Source organism: Lithobates pipiens, unplaced genomic scaffold, assembly GCF_037356315.1.
Source record: "Lithobates pipiens isolate NorthernLeopardFrog02 unplaced genomic scaffold, aLitPip1_a1.2 Scaffold_22, whole genome shotgun sequence".
NCBI lineage: Eukaryota > Metazoa > Chordata > Amphibia > Anura > Ranidae > Lithobates > Lithobates pipiens.
The window spans coordinates 51,722,379-51,741,969 of NW_027507784.1; the positions used below are offsets into that span (position 1 = coordinate 51,722,379).

The following is a 19,591-nucleotide window of genomic DNA, read 5'->3' on the forward strand; positions in this document are numbered from 1 at the left end:
TCTTAAGCCTCATACATACGGTCGGACTTTGTACAAACTTTTCCGTGGACTTTTGTACAAAGGGCGTGGTCCACAAGTTTGTATTGCATACACACGGTCGGACTTTTTGACAACAAACACGAAAGTAGTGACGTCACAACTTACTGACGCTACTTCAAAAGAGGACGTTCAATGACTCCAGCGCCACCTTTGGTCAACTTCTGTATTGTAGTCTGATCTTTTGCATTGGTTCTGAGCATGCGTGTTTGTACCTTGTACAAAAGTCCGATGCTTTTGCGTACACACGGTCGGACTTTGCTCCATCGGACTTTTGTTGCCAGAAAGTTTGTCCGTTCGCACAGCCAACAAAAGTCCGATGAAAACAGAAAAAGTTTGTCTGATGGAGCGTACATACAGTCGGATGTTGCTCCAAAACAGCTAATTTGCATGTTTGTTGTCAAAAAGTCCGACCGTGTGTACGGGCCTTTAGGAAGGAAATATAGCTGGTCTGTTGGTATGTAAAAATGTCTCTATTTCTGTAAATAACAATGCATAAAAATCGAATGCTGACTCCAGTGTTTGCATAGGGTTGCTAATACAGAACATATTCTGGAGTTAGCATTTATGCAAGCACTGGGTAGAAAAAAATGCACTTTAAATCAGCTATATTATCTAGCAGTTAGTGTAACAATGTGAAAATTCTGTAGTAATTCCAGACCATAGCTGTTTCATGGAGCACTTACCACTAAGTACTTTCTATGAGATAATGGATGTTTTCTATTCAAGCCTCCTGCTCCAGTGGTGTACCTAACACATATTATTTGTACTCAGCAATTTCATTTTTTTGTGAGTGCTTTATTTTAGATCCTACTTGTACTGTATTTGCTGCCCTATTGTGAAGCCTGAAGGGATAAATGTTATAATACTAGCAATGTTTTTATTCCCAGCCAACCAGTAATTCATGTATATATATTTAAGGTTTCCGAGAATGTGTGCATTGCTTGTGCGAAGAATCATTACAGAATCAGGGACTGTTAAGGCCATACATAGGCTAGAGGCAATTATAATAGGTATAGGGTCACTTTTATAAATAAAATGGTCCTGGGAGAAGTACAGATGCATTTTAATGATAAAGGATAATAGATTTGTGGTCAGTTTTATTTTATTAAAGATCACATGTTCAGATAGTTTACAGAAACTGTCACTTTGTCCTTTTACAGCCCATATGTTCCCATATTAAGACCCCTATCCTGATTATTTATTTACCGTGCTCCTCCCCCCGCTATTCTTCTGAGTATGGAGAGTATATTATATTGTCAAAAGTATTAGGACACCTGTATTTGCATGCACATGAACTTTAAAAAGGAAGTAAACCCTTCCAAACAACTTGGACCTATAGGTAAGCCTAGATTAAGGCTTACCTGTAGGTCCAAGCAATATCTCCTAAACCTATATGGTTTAGGAGATATTTGCCCGAAAATGGGCACCGCTGTCTACGGCGCATGCGCCGTAGACAGCGGCGCGCAGGCGCACTAAATGCGGCAAATCCAAGAATGGATTTGGCAAATTTGTCGACTCCCGTGCGCATGCGCGGGAGTGACGTCATCGCGGCTTCGCCGTATGACAGCGGCGGAGCTGCGAGGCGCGACTCCCGTGCGCATGCGCGGGAGTGACGTCATCGCGGTTGCGCCGCTGTGATTCGTCGGAGCTGCGAGACGCCACAAGCAACATGGATGCGGCGGACTACAGGGGACAGCGGCGACTTCGCTGGCTCCTGTGTCAGGTAAGTGACACATAATGAGCTACTATGCGATGCATAGTAGTCCATTATGCTTTACCTTTGCAGGGAAAAAAAGAGGAAGTAAACCCATCAGGGTTTACTTCCTCTTTAATGGCATCCCAGTCTAAGACCCCTTTCACACTGCGGCTGAAAAAAGCGGCTCCATTCACTCCAGTGTGACAGCCCTAGGGCTGTCACACTGGAGCGGTGTGCTGGCAGGGCATCACAAAATGTCCTGCCAGCAGCTTCTTTGGAGCTGTGAACTCACCACTCCTCCATCGCTGCTCCCCATTGAAATCAATGGAGCAGCTCTGCGATACTGACAGTAAAACACCGCTCCAGTGACGTTTTGCAGGCGGATTTAACCCCTTTTTGGTCACTAGCCAGGAGTTAAAACCGCCCCGCTATCGGCTGAATAGTGCCGCTAAAACGAAGGTAAAGCAGCGCTAAAAATAGTGACACTTTACCGCTGGTCCCCTAGGCGGTTCAGTGCGAAGGGGGTCTTTGTCTGCAGAGTTCAATACTGAGTTGGCCCAACCTTTGCAGCTACAACAACTTCAACTCTTCTGGGAAGGCTGTCCACGAGGTTTAGGAGTGTGTCTATGGGAATGTTTGACCATTCTTCCAGAAGCACATTTGTGAGGTCAGGCACTGATGATGGATGAGAAGGCCTGGCTCGCAGTCTCTGCTCTAATTCATCCCAAAGGTGTTCTATCAGGTTGAGGTCAGGACTCTGTGCAGGCCAGTCAAGTTCCTCCACCCCAAACCCGCTCGTCCATGTCTTTATGAACCTTCATTTGTGCACTGGTGTGCAGTCATGTTGCAACAGGAAGAGGCCATCCACAAACTGTTCCCACAAAGGAAGCATGGAAAAATGGAAGCATGAAATTGTCCAAAATGTCTTAGTACACTGATACCTTAAGAGTTCCCCTCCCTGGAACTAAGGGGCCAAGCCCAACCCCTGAAAAACAACCCCACACCATAATCTTCCCTCCACCAAATGATTTGGATCAGTGCACAAAACAAAGTCCATAAAGACATGGATGAGCGAGTTTGGGGTGGAGGAACATGACTGGCCTGCACACCTGACATCAACACCTTTGGGATGAAGTAGAATGGAGACTGTGAGCCAGGCCTTCTTGTCCAACATCAGTGCCTGACCTCACAAATGTGCTTCTGGAAGAATGATCAAACATTCCCATAGACACACTCCTAAACCTTGTGGACAGCCTTCCCAGAAGAGTTGAAGCTGTTATAGCTGCAAAGGGTCTAAGGGACTAAGACTGGAATGTGATTAAAGTTCATGTGCGTGTAAAGTCAGGCTTCCCAATACTTTTGAAAATATAGTGTATATGACCTCCCTTCCTCCCAAGTTGCAGTACTTGGGGCTCAGCAGATGATCACCAGGCCCAAACACTATGACATGAGGGAGTGGAAAAGGTTCTCTTAACATTGTTTAAGCTCCGACACACACGGTCAGACTTTCCAACGGAAAATGTGCGATTGGATCATGTTGTCAGAAAATCCGATCGTGTGTGGGTTCCATTGGACTTTTTCCGTCGGAATTTTCGACACACAAAGTTTGAGAGCAGAATCTAAAATTTTCTGACAACAAAATCTGATTGTTTAAATTCCGATCGTGTGTAGACAACTCCAACGCACAAAGTGCCACGCATGCTCAGAATAAATTACGAGACAAGAGCTATTGGCTACTGCCCTCTTTATAGTCCCGTAGTACGTTGTTTACATCACCGCGTTCTGAACGATCGAATTTTCCAACAACTTTGTGCGACTGTGTGTATGCAAGACAAGTTTGAGCCAAAATCCGTCGGAAAAAAGCAAACAGGACTTTTGTGGAATGCATCAAAAGTATCACTGGGTGGTGGGGTTGAAGTTTTAAGAGAACCCAGCTCTTTGTTCATTTAGGCTGCTTTCACACTGGGGCGATGCGGGCGTCGGCTGTAAAGTGCCGCTATTTTTAGCGGCGCTTTACTGTCGTTTTAGCGGCAGTCTGCGGGCGCTAGTGGGGTGGTTTTAACCCCCGCTAGCGGCCGAAAAAGGGTTAAACCCGCCCGCAAAGCGCCGCTGCAGCGGCGCTTTGCCGGTGGTATTGCCGCGCTGTCCCATTGATTTCAATGGGTAGGAGAGGTTTAGGAGCGGTGAATACACCGCTCCTTCACCGCTCCAAAGATGCGGCTAGCAGGACTTTAATGCCCTGCTATAGTTGTTGGCCATTTACGCACCTACCTAAACCTGGGAAAAACTTCCAGAGATGATATCCCCTTGTCATGCTTTATTGACCTTGCTAAGACAGCCGGTACTACTCACTCCTAACTTGCCTATTTCAGTTCAAACCCTCTCACATTCTCTTTCCCTCACCCAGTAGCTCTGAGCTCAGCGATGCTGTGATGGAGGAGATGGTAAACCATGCACGAGCAGGGTTTTGCGTGTGATGGTGGAAATAGGCAGAAGCAGCTGGAAGTGCATTAATAGTGCCCTAGCAACATGGCAGGATGGGGGTATGCCATCTCTGGGAGTTTTTCAGCCAGGCTTTCAGATGGTGTATATAAAAGGCTTACATTTAAACTAAGACTTTATGCAACTTAAGTCAAAGCTGCATAGTTTGTATCTGCGGAATTAAATACAAAAAATACCAAAAAGTCTGTATAAAAACCTGGTTGATCCTTCTGTTGTCTATAACTCTTTCCTGTTCATGTCCCCAATGCAGCTGGGGCTTCTGTAGAGGAGATGTTGGCAGCTAATGCACATGCTCAGGTATTCCTATGCTGAACATTTCCTCCTTGATCACATCTGAGAAGCCCATGTGAAGATAGAGTCACACATGTGGGCATATACACTGATAAATGACAGCCCACTTCCTCTCTCCTCCTCCACGCGCATGAAACAGCTGTACACATGAGGGCAGGGTATTACAGGCTTCACCTCCCCCTTATTCTAAGCACACACACACAATAGACACAAGCTGAAGGGGCATGACACAGCCTATGATTGGCAGAAATCCACTCACACCATGCCATTGCCAATAATAACAAGGATTTGGTTTCAAACGGTCATGCTACACTGTACCCAAACTAAATTTTTATAATGTTGTTCCCATAAATAGAGCTTTCTTTTGGTGGTATTTGATCACCTCTGGAATTTTTATTTTCTGCTAAACAAATTAAAAAATAACCAAAAATTTTGAAAAAAATAGTTTTTTTGTTTCTGTTACAAAATTTGTAAATAAGTAATTTTCTCTTTCACTGATGGGCACTGATGGGGCTATACTGACGGGCACTGATAAGGCAGCACTAAGGGGCACCGATGAGGTGTCACCAATGAGGTGACACTGATGGGCACTAATATGCGGCACTTATGGGCACTGATAGGTGGCACTGATATGCAGCGCTGATGGATATACATAGGTGGCACTGATGGGCACCGAAAAGTGGCACTGAGCACTGAAAGGCGGCACTGATGGGCACTGATAGGTGGCACAGATTGGTACTGAGAGGAGGCACGGATGGGCACTGATAGGTGGCACGAATGGGCATGGATGGTACTGGTGGGCATCTCTGATTGGCAAGCATTATAGTATGGCATTGATTGGCATCCATTGTGGACACTGATTGGCATCCCTGGTGGCCATGGGTGGCATACCTGGTGGTGACTAGTTGTGGGCATCCTTAGGGGTGCTGTGCTGAACATCAATTTGCACAGAACCCCCTGTCAGAGGAGCAGCCCATCTGCTCTCCTCTACTCACGTCTGACAGGCTTGAGTGATGAAAAGCCGATCAACGGCTCTTCCTATTTACATCATGATCAGCCGTGATTGGACACAGCTGATCACCTGATAAAGAGTCTCCGTCAGAAACTCTTTACCTAGATCAGAGTTGCGGTGTGTCAGACTGACACACCGCAGCAACGATTGCCATGATGCGCACTCCTAGGGGCGCGCAGCAGATTGTTATCCTGAAAGACGTCATATGATATCCGGTCAGGATAACACAACCACTTTGCCACCGTTATTTTGATACATGGCAGGCGGCAAGTGGATGCACATGATATGATTTCCTCTCATGTTATTCAATCTATTCAAGTATGATGTCATACAACAATATTTGATCAAGCTACAGATGTTACAATCTCTACATGTTTCGCCATAAACATAATTTCTTCAGGAGTTATTGTAGAAAGATATCTGTGTATAAAACGAATCAGAGAATAAGAATCCAAATATAATAAAGGTAATAAGAACAATGTGACAAAATAATAGATTTAACAATAAACATCCTGAGGAAGACATTCCCCAGGGCTTATTCTAAATAGATAAATTATTAAAAAATGTTTATTGTTAAATCTATTATTTTGTCGTATTGCTCTTTTGTTACCTTTATTATATTTGGATTTTTATTATCTGATTTGTCTTGTACACAGTTATCTTGCTTCAGTAACTCCTGAAGAAGGCACGTTTATGGCAAAACATGTAGAGAATGTAACATCTTTAACTTGATCGATCCTAAACCGTTCAGATCAATTATTATTGAATGACATCATACTATGATTATCGGGTTAACTGAATAATATTTGTAACTACACACAAGTTGAATGGATTGATTAACGTGAGAGGAAATCATTGTGTATTGATTTTATCAAATATTTTAATGGAATTAAATAAATGATTTGGTAAATTGTAATTTTGTCAATATCTGAGTACCTAAAAAATCCCATTCTACCTGTACAATGTGTATTAGAATTGGGGATGTGGTGCATGGTATGAGCCATCTTCTATCCCATATATAATGTATACCCTATTTATTATTATTATTTTTTATTGCATTTTAGTGTAAATATGAGATCCGAGGTCTTTTTGACCCCAGATCTCATATTTAAGAGGTCCTGTCATGTTTTTTTTCTATTACAAGGGATGTTTACATTCCATGTATTAGGAATAAAAGTGACACCTTTTTTTTTTTTTTAAGAACAGTGTAAAAACAAAAAAACAAAAGGTAAAATAAATTTAAATAAAAATTTTTCAAACGCGCCCCGTCCTGCCAAGCTCTTGTGCAGAAGTGAAACTCGTGAAATACGTGTGTAGCGCCCGCACATGAAAACGGTGTTCAAACCACACATGTGAGGTAGACCTCCTCTGTAACTCAAAACATGCAACCTGTAGAATTTTTTAAACATTGCCTATGGAGATTTTTAAAGGGTAAAAGTTTGTCGCCAATCCACGAGTGAGCACAATTTTGAAGCGTGACATGTTGGGTATCAATTTACTCGGCGTAACGTTATCTTTCACAATATAAAAAAAATTGGGCTAACTGCTAACTTTACTGTTGTCTTATGTTTTAATTTAAAAAAAGTGTATTTTTTCCAAAAAAAGGTGCGCTTGTAAGACAGCTGCGCAAATACAGTGTGACAGAAAGTATTGCAACAGCCACCATTTTTATTCTCTAGGGTGTTCGAATAAAAAAAGTATAATGTTTGGGGGTTCTAAGTAATTTTCTAGTGAAAAAAAACTGTTTTTATCTTGTAAACAACAAATCTCAAAAAGAGGCTCGACCCTTAAGTGGTTAATTTACGACCTAGAATTTGACCACGCTGCAGGTGCCGGTAACATCATTGTTAATGGTGATATATATATATATATATATATATATATATATCATGTATATGTATTCCCTGTTATATTAGTTATATTACGTAATATGTATGGGAAGTATAGGAAGTATTTTTGCTGTCTTACTGCAATCATTTTTTTTTTTTGGCGGATTTTATTACAAATGGTGTTTATATACTTTATTGAGTATAGTTTACAGCAAAAACATACATCAACAAAACAGAACAGTGACAATTCAGAACAGTAGGAAATGAAAGGCATAAGATCCTTGCTTGTTAAAGCTAAAAAACACTTTTATTTTTTATTATTTGTGTGCCCCCCTATCTAGAAAGTTTGTTGCTTATCAATGTATGCATTTTGCAGCAGGGGGACATGTTAACCTTTTACTGCAATGTAAACATATATATTTTCCCTAATTGTCATCTTTGCTTCTCTTTCTCTGCAGGTTCTGTCACTGGGAGCGGACGTCTTACCGGAGTACAAACTTCAAGCACCTCGTATCAATAAGTTTACTATATTGCACTATAGCCCTTTCAAAGCCGTATGGGACTGGCTCATTTTGTTGCTCGTTATTTATACCGCAATTTTCACTCCTTATTCAGCTGCCTTCCTACTTAATGACATAGAGGAGCAGAAGAGACGCACATGTGGATATTCCTGCAACCCTCTGAATGTCGTAGACTTAATGGTCGATATCATGTTTATTATCGATATCCTCATAAACTTCCGGACCACATACGTTAATCTGAACGAAGAGGTTGTCAGCGATCCTGCAAGAATAGCTATACATTATTTTAAAGGCTGGTTCCTAATAGATATGGTTGCAGCGATACCCTTTGATCTGCTGATATTTGGATCTGGCTCTGATGAGGTGAGTTGAAGAGACATGTTGTATACTTTGGATATTGCATAAGAGCATACCAGAAGTGTGCTTGTTCACAGTGTAATGCCGCATACATAAGATCAGATTTTCCGACAGGAAATGTTGGATGTGAGCTAGTTGGCTGTAAGTCCGACCGTGTGTATGCTCCATCGGACATTTGTTGTCGGACTTTCCGCCAAAAAATGTTGGCTTGCAGGTTCTCAAGTTTTCCACCAACAAATGTTTGTCCTCAGACTTTCTGATCGTGTGTACACAAGTCCCCCGGACAAAAGTCCATGCATGCTCGGAATCAAGTACAAGCTGGAAGCGCTCGGTCTTGTAAAACTAGTGTTCGTAATGGAGCTATCACGCACGCCTTGTACGTCACTACGTTCGTAATTGTTGGCCAACATGTGTATGCAAGACAAATTGAAGCCAACATTCTTCAAACAAAAATCCACAGTTTTGTTGTTGGATAGTCCAATCGCATTGCACAAAGAGACATGTATCAGGTAAATTAGCCACAAACCTTTGGTAGTTTATTTTGTATATTTGGGGCCCCTGAACTCCTTGGAAATCAACTAAGACAGCTTTGCAGAGGTCTGCAACAGAAATAAAGAGATATTAGTCTTGTTTTTTTTTTTTGTTTAAAAAAATAACAAACATGTCTTACTTATCTGCTCTGTGTAATGGTTTTGCACAAAAGCAGTCCAGATCCTCCTCTTCTCGGGTCCCTCGCTGCGGCTCCTGGCTCCTCTCTCCTGCTGAGTGCCCCCATAGCAAGAAGATTGCTATGGGGGCACCTGAGGCAAGCCACTGCTCTGTGAGTCGTCCATTCAGACATGGAGCCGTGGCTTGGCCCACCCCCTCTCTCTCCTCATTGGCTCACTGACTTTGATTGACAGCAGCGGGAGTCCACTGCTGTGTCTCAGCCAATCAGGAAGGGAGAGTCCCGGACAAGCGAGGCTCTCATGCAACATTGCTGGATCAGGATTGGGCTCAGGTAAGTATGAGGGGGCTGCTGTACACTGAAAGTTTTTTTATCTTAATGCATAGAATGCCTCAAGATAAAAAAACCTCTTCACTGAGAACCGAGCCATCGAACATCATCATTGGCTTGGTTCTCACAGATCCCAGAGCGGAGCTGCAGCTCTCCTTTCTGCTCCTCCACACGATGATGTGTGATGACACGGTGTCTGGACTTATTCCTGTGACATCAGCAGAGAGTGGACTTCAGACCGTTCTCTGCTGAAAACGGGTCACAGGAGTGTAAAACAAATTGCACTCCTGTGACTCATAGGAGAAGCCCAGCCTAACAAGCTCAGGCTGGACTTCTCCTTTAAGATTTAAGTTGTACTGCCTTGTGCTACATAGAACAGGATTGTGCATCGTTGGTCAGGTTTGCATATGAGTTCTGTATAACTATTTACTTTTTGACGTGGAAATGGGCTTTAACACAAATGTAAAAGTACAGTTACCCTTGGGTGACAAACACGTGAATAGATTGCAAGTTGTCACTAATGACTTGACATTTTCTTTAATTATACATAGTTTGGGTTAAGCCTTGGGTTAAGCCTTGTTGAGTGTAGGCAGGTGTATTATTATGCCGTGTACACATGATCAGATTTTCCATCGGAAAAAATTTACCTGGTGTTTCAGACGAAATTCTGCTCAAGCTTGCCTTGCAACACTATGACAAGCCCAGAAAATGAAGTTCAATGTTTCGAGCATGCGTTGAATTATTTCCGAGCATGCGTAGGAATTTTGCGCGTCAGAATTGCTACAGACAATCGGAATTTTCCATCTGAACTTTTTTCCGTTGGAAAGTTAGAGAACCTGCTCTCAATCTTTTGTGGAAATTCCGCCAGCAAAAGTCCGGTGGAGTATACACACGGTCGGAAATTTCCGACCAAAAGCTCTCATCGGACTTTTGCTGGCGGGATTTCTGATCATGTTTACGGGGCTTAAGATTAAATTACAATTGCATATAGAATTTAATATTTCACTAGGCACCATTTGATAAAAACTTTCATTTGACCAAATGTATAAAGAATGCCTCTCCTTGGATTTCCCCTCTCTTTCTGTTTTGGTGACAATGGTTGTTTTGGTAGTTTGATTTTTTTGTGTTATTTTTACAATCTGTGTTATAACTCTCCCTTTTGAAATATTCTATTTGTCAATCAGTTTAATGCTTGATGTGATGCCCTTAGAATAAAGGTTTCCGCAAAGATTGCTATTTTCAAAGGTACTTGTTTCATTAAGCACAACTGGCCTCTTTTCTGTAATATAATTCCTGGCTCATCCCTCTAGCAAAGTCACCCTACCCTACTATAGGTTTTAAGCTGCTGCTTAAGGCAGAACTTCAGTCATTTTTTTAATCTGTCCATCTATTAAATCTTCTGCCCTTGTAGTGTTAACTTTGGATAGTAAAACATTTTTTTCTGCCAGCAAATATCTTATACAGCCCACTTCCTCTTTCTTGTCTGGAAAAAAAGCCTAGGCTTATGACATCATACACAGCTCTCTCTCTCACTCTAGGTCTTGTGAGAATTTACCAGGAAGGGATGGGGGGATGAGTCATAAGAGGGCCAATGAGAGCTGCAGAGGTGGAAGTGTGTGTTTGTGTAAATCCAGGAAGTGAACAGGCAGCAGCTTCAGCTGCCCACAGTTAAAAGGGTTGCAGCCAGACTCAGTGGAAGGAGATTTCTGCAGCATATTTGGCAAGTACAGAATCACGGTATATATAAAATAATATGCAAAGTAGTTAGAGGGAAGCTCAGAAAGGCAAAGCTGTTTTTATTACAAATTATGTGAGAAGACTGCAGTTCCTCTTTAAATGATCACTATTAAAAAAAAATACTTCATTCTAACAGTTATATACGCAGCTATTATATTCAGTATATATTTTTTTATGTCACATTCCTTAACCACTTAAGGACCGCCTCACGCCGATGTACGTCGGTAGAATGGCACAGCTGGGCACAAGTACGTACCTGTACGTTGCTCTTTAAGTGCTCAGCCTTGGGCTGGAAGTGTGCCGCTGCCGGCGTGCTCCCGACCCAGTCCTGAGCTCCGTGACCATGGCCGCGGGACCAGCAGACCCGATCGCCACTGTTGCCCCTTGATCGGGTCACAGAGCTGAAGAACGAGGAAAGGTCTGTGTAAACAAACCTCTCCCCGTGCTTCCTACTGTGGCTGTCACCGATCATCTGTTACCTTTTATAGGGAAAGACGATCAGTGACGTCACATGCCAGGCCACGCCCCCTACAATAAAAAAAACACATAACGTTATACATAACACCTACACTGCCCCTAGTGGTTAACTCCTTCACTGCCAGTGTCATTTACACAGGAATCAGTGCATTTAAATAGCACTGATTGCTGTATAAATGACAATGGTCCCAGAAAATGTGTCAAAAATGTCCGACGTGTCCACCATAATGTCGCAGTCACAATAAAAATCGCTGATTGCCGCCATTATTAGTAAAAAAAAAAAATTATAAAAATGCTATAAAACTATCCCCTATTTTGTAAACGCTATAACTTTTGCGCAAACCAATCAATAATCGCTAATTGCAATTTTTTTTACCAAAAATATGTAGAAGAATACGTATCGGCCTAAACTTAGGAAAAAAATGTTTTTTCATATATTTTTTTTGGGATATTTATTATAGAAAAAAGTAAAAAATATTGCATTTTTTTCTTATTTTTTTATTTTTATTTTATTACTTTTGTTTATAGTGCAAAAAAAAAAAAACGCAGAGGTGATCAAATACCACCAAAAGAAAGCTCTATTTGTGGAAAAAAAAGGACGCCAATATTGTTTGGGAACCACATCGCACGACCGCGCAATTGTCAGTTAAAGCGATGCAGTGCCGAATCGCTTGGTCCTTTGGCTGCAAACTGGTCCAGGGCTTAAGTGGTTAAGATTATTTATTTTTATTTTCAGGCAGAGCAAGTTACCCAACCAACAGTGGTTGGAACAACGTATAACACTTGAGCAGTTGCAGCAAGTGTTGTGCTTTGTAAATGCTTTCTTTTAGTTTTGAGTGCTGTGATAGTTTGACTGACACTTACTCAGTCATGCAATAATGTGCCCAAATATTTTTTTTTATTTTCTTTTAGACAAAATAAAGCTTTCTTTTGGTAGTATTTTGAAAACAAAATTGTTTACCTTATATTATATTATACAATATTTAAAATCAATAGTCTTTCTTTATAAATTTGGACCAAAATGTATTCTGCTAAATGTCTTTGGTAGAAAAACACAAAAAAAATAAATGCATATTATTTAGTCTTTGTAAAACTAAGGCCGCGTACACACGGGCGGACTGTATGGCCTACTTAGTCCGTCGAAACACATTTCAGCGGACAGTCCGCTCGTGTGTGGGCTTCAGCTGACTTTTTCAGCGTGCAGTCTGGCGTACTAAGTATTTCGGATTTTTCGAAATTCTGTCCGTCATACTTTGGTTTCAGCGGACAATCCGCTCGTGAGTAGGCTAGTTTGACGGACTAAGAATGGCGCATGCTCAGAAAGGATTTACACGGCGGAAGGGTGCATTGCTGTGTATTGGACTTCCTATTTCTAGTCCCGTCGTACGTGCTGTACACGTCATCGCGCAAGCTTTCGACGGACTGTTTGTGCATCCGTGTGTGGTCAAGTCCGTTCATTCGAAAGTATGACGGACTGTCCGTCGGATTGTATGACGGACTAAGTAGGCCATACAATCTGTGTGTACGCGGCTTTAGAGTCTACAATCTATGGTATATATAAATTAGCAGAATATATAAATAATCATGTAACAAATAGCTGCTGAACACCAGGGTCAATAATCAAAAATCCCTTAAAAGAATATACAATAGATGGTGGAGCGCTAGAATCCACTCCACATTTTAAACAATCAAACAATGTCCATAGTGATTCTTAGTGGTGATACACAAATGCAGCATGCAGATCATTCCATAGGTGTATGTGATAAGGATGGCCTCTCACCTCACTACGGGGACCCTTTAAATTATAGAGGGTCAAAAAACACCTTCCCTTACGGGCACATATGGATGGTGCAAAGCAAGTCAGGATGAGGCAGTAACTGCTCAGCATGGATATCTCCAAAAACACATGGACCATGAAATCAAAAAGGACATGACATAGTATAACATGTTCTCCATAGCATAAAACAAACTTAATAATAGAAGTAAAAAGACACTCACAAGCATGGCACTAATCTAGTGCTAGATCGTCAGCATGTAAACAGCAGGATGCAAGATGGTCGCGGGTGGCGTCACGACGCTTCCTTCTGTATGAGTTGCGTCCCTATGGGCGGGGTCTTCATCAGCGGATACCACTGATGAATATCTGCTGATGAAGTCCCTGCCCATAGGGACGCAACGTGTATGGAAGGTCTGTCTTATAATAAAAACCCAGAATCCATCCTATAATGGACACCAAAGTTCCATCTTGTAATGGACACTGACAGTTTGTCCTATAATGGACCCCAAAGGCTCATCCTATAATAGACGCTGAAGGTTCATCCTCCAATGGACACTAAAGGTTTATCCTATAATGGACACCAAAGGTTTATCCTATAATGAACACCAAAGGTTTATCCTATAATGAACACCAAAGGTTCATCCTATAATGAACACCAAAGGTTCATCCTATATTGGACACTGAGGGTCCATCTGTACAGCATCAGACAAATGTTTTCTTTGGAATAAGCTTGCTATGAAGATAGCAATTTTTGGAATTTAGTGTATATTGAAATATTTTTTCATATTATAAATTATTTTTTCCAACTAAATGATCAATAAGGAGTAAAATATCAATAAAAAAAAGTTCCTCTAAGTGCAGAAGTAAAACTTTATATGTCCCAAAAGGGTTAAAAACACCTACAGGGTGGATCACATCATATTAGTAATATAGCAAGTGGTCCGACGTTCTGGTAGTCCCAAGGAGTGTCAGGGATATCCGGAGGTGTAATTCTATGGTAGCATATTTTGAAGTGGCCATGGAAGCCGAATCCAGGAAGTAACGTCAACGGCCCATTGATATCACTTCCTGGATTTGGCTTCCATGCTGTCTCAGACAGCCTAGCTGTCTTCCCAGTATTCAGGAGAGTTGTGGCTTCCATCTGGCAACCCCTTCAGAATATGCTACCATAGAATTACACCTCTGGATATCCCTGAGACTCCTTGGGACTACCATAACGCCAGACCACCAGACATTTTACTAATATGATGTGCTCCTACCCATCCAGCCTTTTGTAAGTGTTTTTAACCCTTTTGGGAAATAAAAAGTTTTACTTCTGTACTTAGAGGCACCTTTTTTTTCTTTTCATTTTAATTCCAGAGTTTGCTTCTCTCTTCAAATTCTGCCGGACATGCATGAAGACCCTCTTCTATTGTTACATAGACCGATATCTGCTTGTCTGTTACTCAGAGCGCCCTTATACACACTTCTATCAATAAAATTTAGCCTTTAAAGAAAAAAAAATCAATAAGGGATTTTAAAAGGGACGTTTTTTTGGCTCACATTGCAGTCTGTCTGTACAATCTTCGTACAGAGAACGTTAGATTTACCAAAAATGTAATATAAGGACCTACCTATATTTACCCAATCTATATCCAGTCAGGTAAGCTGTTGCAATACTATTAGATCTAAATAGATTGTACAATCAGATTGTAATGTCTGGTGAAATTATAAAGGAAGAAGTTCTCAAAACAGTTGTTGCATTACACCCCGCACGGGGACTGCAATCAGCCAATTATTGTTTATTCCAGTATCTGTAAGGTTGTAGGCAATTGAAATCACCAGCAAGCAGTCACATAGCTGAATTACCTCACTGATGTCACTGTTTTCTGGATGCAATGATAGGCTGACTGGGCTCTATGGCATTTTAATAAAACAAATACCGTATATTAGTAATAGCAGCTCAGCAGCTTTTCTGATTGACGTCCATTAGGAAGACATTCCTTTAGAACAGTTGATGTAATTAGCATTCACATAGAAGGAATAGTTTTCATGAACCTCAATCCCCGAGCGATTGAAAGTCTTTCTACAAGGAAATTAATGTCTGCTTAACAGTGGAAATTAAATCATAATGTGTACAGACCTATTTCCTGTAAAATATGTGAAGAAACCCAAGGCTATACTGTCAATACTCTTGAGTTATTATGTAAAATGGTAATTTAGTATTAGATGTTGATGTTTAAATATGGATGAGGAGGTCTCAGGCGATATATATCCTTTCTCATTTTTGATTTATTCAAAGTATAATTAAAGGACATTATATGATATTCCCCTTTTACATTTAGTCTTAAAGAGAAATTATATTTAATGCATAAGGAATACATAGATAATACCTAAAGTTTATGTGTAATAGAACTTTGTGACTATCGCCACTTAGGTTGTGACAAAAAATATCTGAGGAAGCTTCTTGAATCTCCAGACAAGTCCAGTTCAGTGTGACTAACTTCAAGCTGCTCTCCTAAAGTGTTGCATGTAGTATGTGTTTCAATGTTTTGGCACATCTCATTACACAAAAGATGCTCCACTGAATTTTTACACTTTTCTAATGACATCAAAAAAGTGAACCTGTACTCCATTTTATCATGTTAAAAGTAAAACTTCTCCCTAAGGCCCCTTTCACACGGTCTTCCCGATCAGGTCTGCTGGTCATTTTTTAAGGCGGACTTGATCGGACGCTGCATTCAACCCTATGGAGCGGCGATATACAATCCAATCCTGTCCATGAAATCCAGATGGATGGAAACCCTATTTTCTGTCCATCTGGAGAATCTGAGAATCTCCATAGAGGACAGCAGGGCTTTGACAGGTCCATTGAGCGGAAACGGACCTGTCTTCCGCCTGCTCAGCGGGGGTCACCGGATCAATTCCTGCTGAGCAAAGCGGAGTCCATACACAGATAAAGCCCATGTGAAAGAACACTAAGGCTGCATTCACTCCTGAGCGTTTTGTAGCTTGAAGCCTGAAGCTACAAAACGCTAGAGGGGAAAAAATCTATTATTCTCAATGGAGATGGTTCACATCTCCACTCCATGTCGCCTGAAGCCGAACGCCTGAAGCTCAAACAAGTCCTGGACCCTTTTTTGTCGCTCGAATCGAGCAGATTTGGGTGTTTTTCTTCTTTTTTACATTGGTGACCTTTTGCCCTGCATAAAATCGTGGCAAAAGGGCGTAAAAAACGCAGCGAAATCGCGGTAAAAAATGCAACAAAATCGCGGTAAATTCGCACGATTTTCTGCTTGAAAATGCTACACTCAGGTGTAAATGCAGGCTTAGACTAGACACCAGATGCCTGCAATTCCCCCTTCATGACCAGGCCATTTTGTGCAATATGGCACTACGTTACTTTACCTGACAGTTGCGTGGTCGTGGGACACTGTACCCAAATTAAATTGATGTCCTTTTTTCCCACAAATAGAGCTTTCTTTTAGTGGTATTTGATCACCTCTACGGTTTTTGTTTTTTGCGCTATAAACAAAAAAGACCAACAATTTTGAAAAAAAATGTAAAAATCTAATTTCTTCATCAGTTTAGGCCAATATGTATTGTGCTACATGTTTTTGGTAAAAAAAATCCTAATAAGCGTATATTGATTGGTTTCCGCAAAAGTTATAGTGTCTACAAACTATGGGATAGATTTATGGTGGTCTATTTGTTAGTGAGCAGCGGAGATAATGCAGCGGATGTCACCCCTCTGGCGGGTGTCACCCAGGTTCCTGCCGCAACCCCCATAGCAATGCCACTGCCCATAGATCTATGGATATTGGGAAAGCACAACAAATGTAACTTAGGGTGCCATGTAATTGGAATTCATCAGTGCCACTGAGTATTGCTTTGGTTTTCTGTATGTAAAAGATGGCCATTTGTTGGTTAGAGTAAATGAGCTCCTTTTCTTTTAAATAAAAATACAATCCTTTTCTGTTTAATGTTCTTCCAATTTACCCTCAGTCCACGACTTCCTCCCCATAATGGCTTTCAGAAAGGTTATCCTTCTGTAATTGCTTGTCTAGGAGGACACACATTGTAATCTGCACCCGTTTCATGTGTTACCTGATAATCAGGCTCTGAATACATGGCTCTGTGCAACCCCTCTGCACAGCTATGTTCCGCCGTCTTTAACTTGATATGAATTAGGACATATGAAAACAGCAGGAGAACTCATTTCAGTTGAATAGCAATATGCGTACTAAATATGCAGACTACAGCATTTAGCTTGTCATGAAAAAAAATAGAAAAACCTGAGAAGTTGTAATTAAAAATACTATTCTTTCTTGTGAAAGCATTTTAGAAGAAGGCTTTCCCTCTGAAGCTGTAGGAATAGAGAATTCTCACTGCCTGTCAGATCTTATTACCAAGAGTCCTTTGTGTGCTATGAAGACAGTAGGGGCACAGATTTATTGCCTGGACTGTCAACATGGCAGCTCAAACTAATGCCAGAAAGGCTGCTGAATGGGACCCTCAGTTATTTTTTGTGTTTTTCAATTGTTGTATTATTATATATATTATATTTTTTACATTGTAACCCATATTGCTTCTGCTGCAATTTTTCTTTTTCTTTTTTTGTACAAATGTTAAAAATCTGCATTTTTGGCTACAAATTTACTTAAAATCCATACAATTATAATTATTTTTTGAATGCAGAAGACCTATATAATTCATAAGGTGGCAGTTTAATTGTTTTGTAATGGTTTAGCTAATCTATATTTATTTTTCTATATAATAATGTACTCAGTTGAGAGTCAGCACCACATCCCAGAGTAAGGATGCACAACAAGAAACAACAAAATATTGGGACTTTATAGGTGCTGAAACCTCCTCCTAGAATAACTAATCTTGCAACTTGATATTAAAATTAAATTTTATTATAAATTGTTAAAATTGTAAATATGTAATAGGCATATTGAAAATGACAAAGTTTATACAGCGTAACTAATAGATTTGTCAAACTTCCCCCTCTCCAAAGTATAGTATTTTTCTCTATAGATAAATAAATTTATGCAGTCATAGATAACCATGGCAAACAATTATTTTTTATGAGATGCACAAACTGACATGTTTCGCCTTGTCGGCTTCTTCAGGGATTTCTTTGGATAGGAATGAATGTAGTAGAGTTGCTGTAAAAAAAACAAAAAGATAGAAACAATATACAGTTACAAATGTTCCAAAATTCATAAGCAATTGATATCACAATAGTTATCATACAGTAGTCAAAAATAATTACATCTGATATGTATTGACTTTGGGAAGCCCCCTAGGGGCATTACACATTCCTGACAGAGCACTATAATGTGGACCTGGCATCTGTCTGTGTCAAGAGGACCTGGTGTCGAATGGAAGGGCTTATCCCAAAAGCTAAATAAAGGTCCAATATATAGGGATTGGCAATTCAAGTTGATCAATCCTACATTTAACAAAAAGGTACTAAAAGAAGGGGAATTACGTACCTCTCCTGCAACGTACTCTACAAGACTTAAAAAAATACGATGTTAAGCAACATTCATGGTTTGGGAGGATCAATATATTAAAAATGGATATAATACTGAGATTTTTGTATTTTTTTCAAACTATTCCTGTCTGTGTCCCCAGATCATTTTTTTCTACTTTACAATCGGCCTTTACAAAATTTATCTGGGGCCATAAAAAACCAAGACTACGAAAGAAATTATTATCATTACCAAAAACAAAAGGAGGTGCGGGTGCACCTGACTTGTATTATTACTATGTTTCGGCAGTCTTGACTAGACTGGTGGATTGGTTTTTCTGTTCGGAAACTAAACAGTGTGTAAAATTAGAACAAGATTTGAACCAATTAGATTTAAAGGTGTTGCCATGGGTAGATTTATCTGGTAGCAAGCTACATCGAGAATTATTAGAGAATATGCCCTCTCTTACATCCCATCTGCTGAATATATGGGTTAAAACAGTTATACAATTGAAACTTTCTTTGTATGAAGGACCTATGACACCCCTATTTGGCAACCCTTTTTTTCCCCCGGCATTAAATAGGACAAGTTTTCTTACATGGAATAGGGAATCTCATTATAGACTGAGCAATATTTTATGCCAGGGAACAGTTCGGTCTTTACTAAACCTATTCCCTATACAGCGACCATCTTTCGTGCAAACGCTCGAACACCGGCAGTTACTGTTGTTTTTTTCTTCTATTCATTCGAGTAAATCCCCGGGTAGAGATTTAACACAACTTGAAATTCTTCTGACACAAGATCAAAAACCAAAACACGTTCTATCAGCGCTTTACAAGATGTTTATAATTAAAAATCATCCGGAGCCCCCGGAATATATAAATAAATGGGTTAATG

The 19,591-nt window shown here is 40.5% G+C and overlaps 1 protein-coding gene across 1 annotated transcript in view; it reads left to right on the forward strand.

The window, feature by feature from the left end:
* KCNH7 (potassium voltage-gated channel subfamily H member 7) overlaps positions 1-19,591 on the forward strand; it is a 685,804-nt gene that overhangs the window by 476,113 nt on the left and 190,100 nt on the right. The window contains exon 8 of the mRNA XM_077447576.1: positions 7,828-8,253. Coding sequence (XP_077303702.1) covers positions 7,828-8,253 — 426 coding nt within the window. The remainder of the gene's footprint in view (positions 1-7,827; positions 8,254-19,591) is intronic.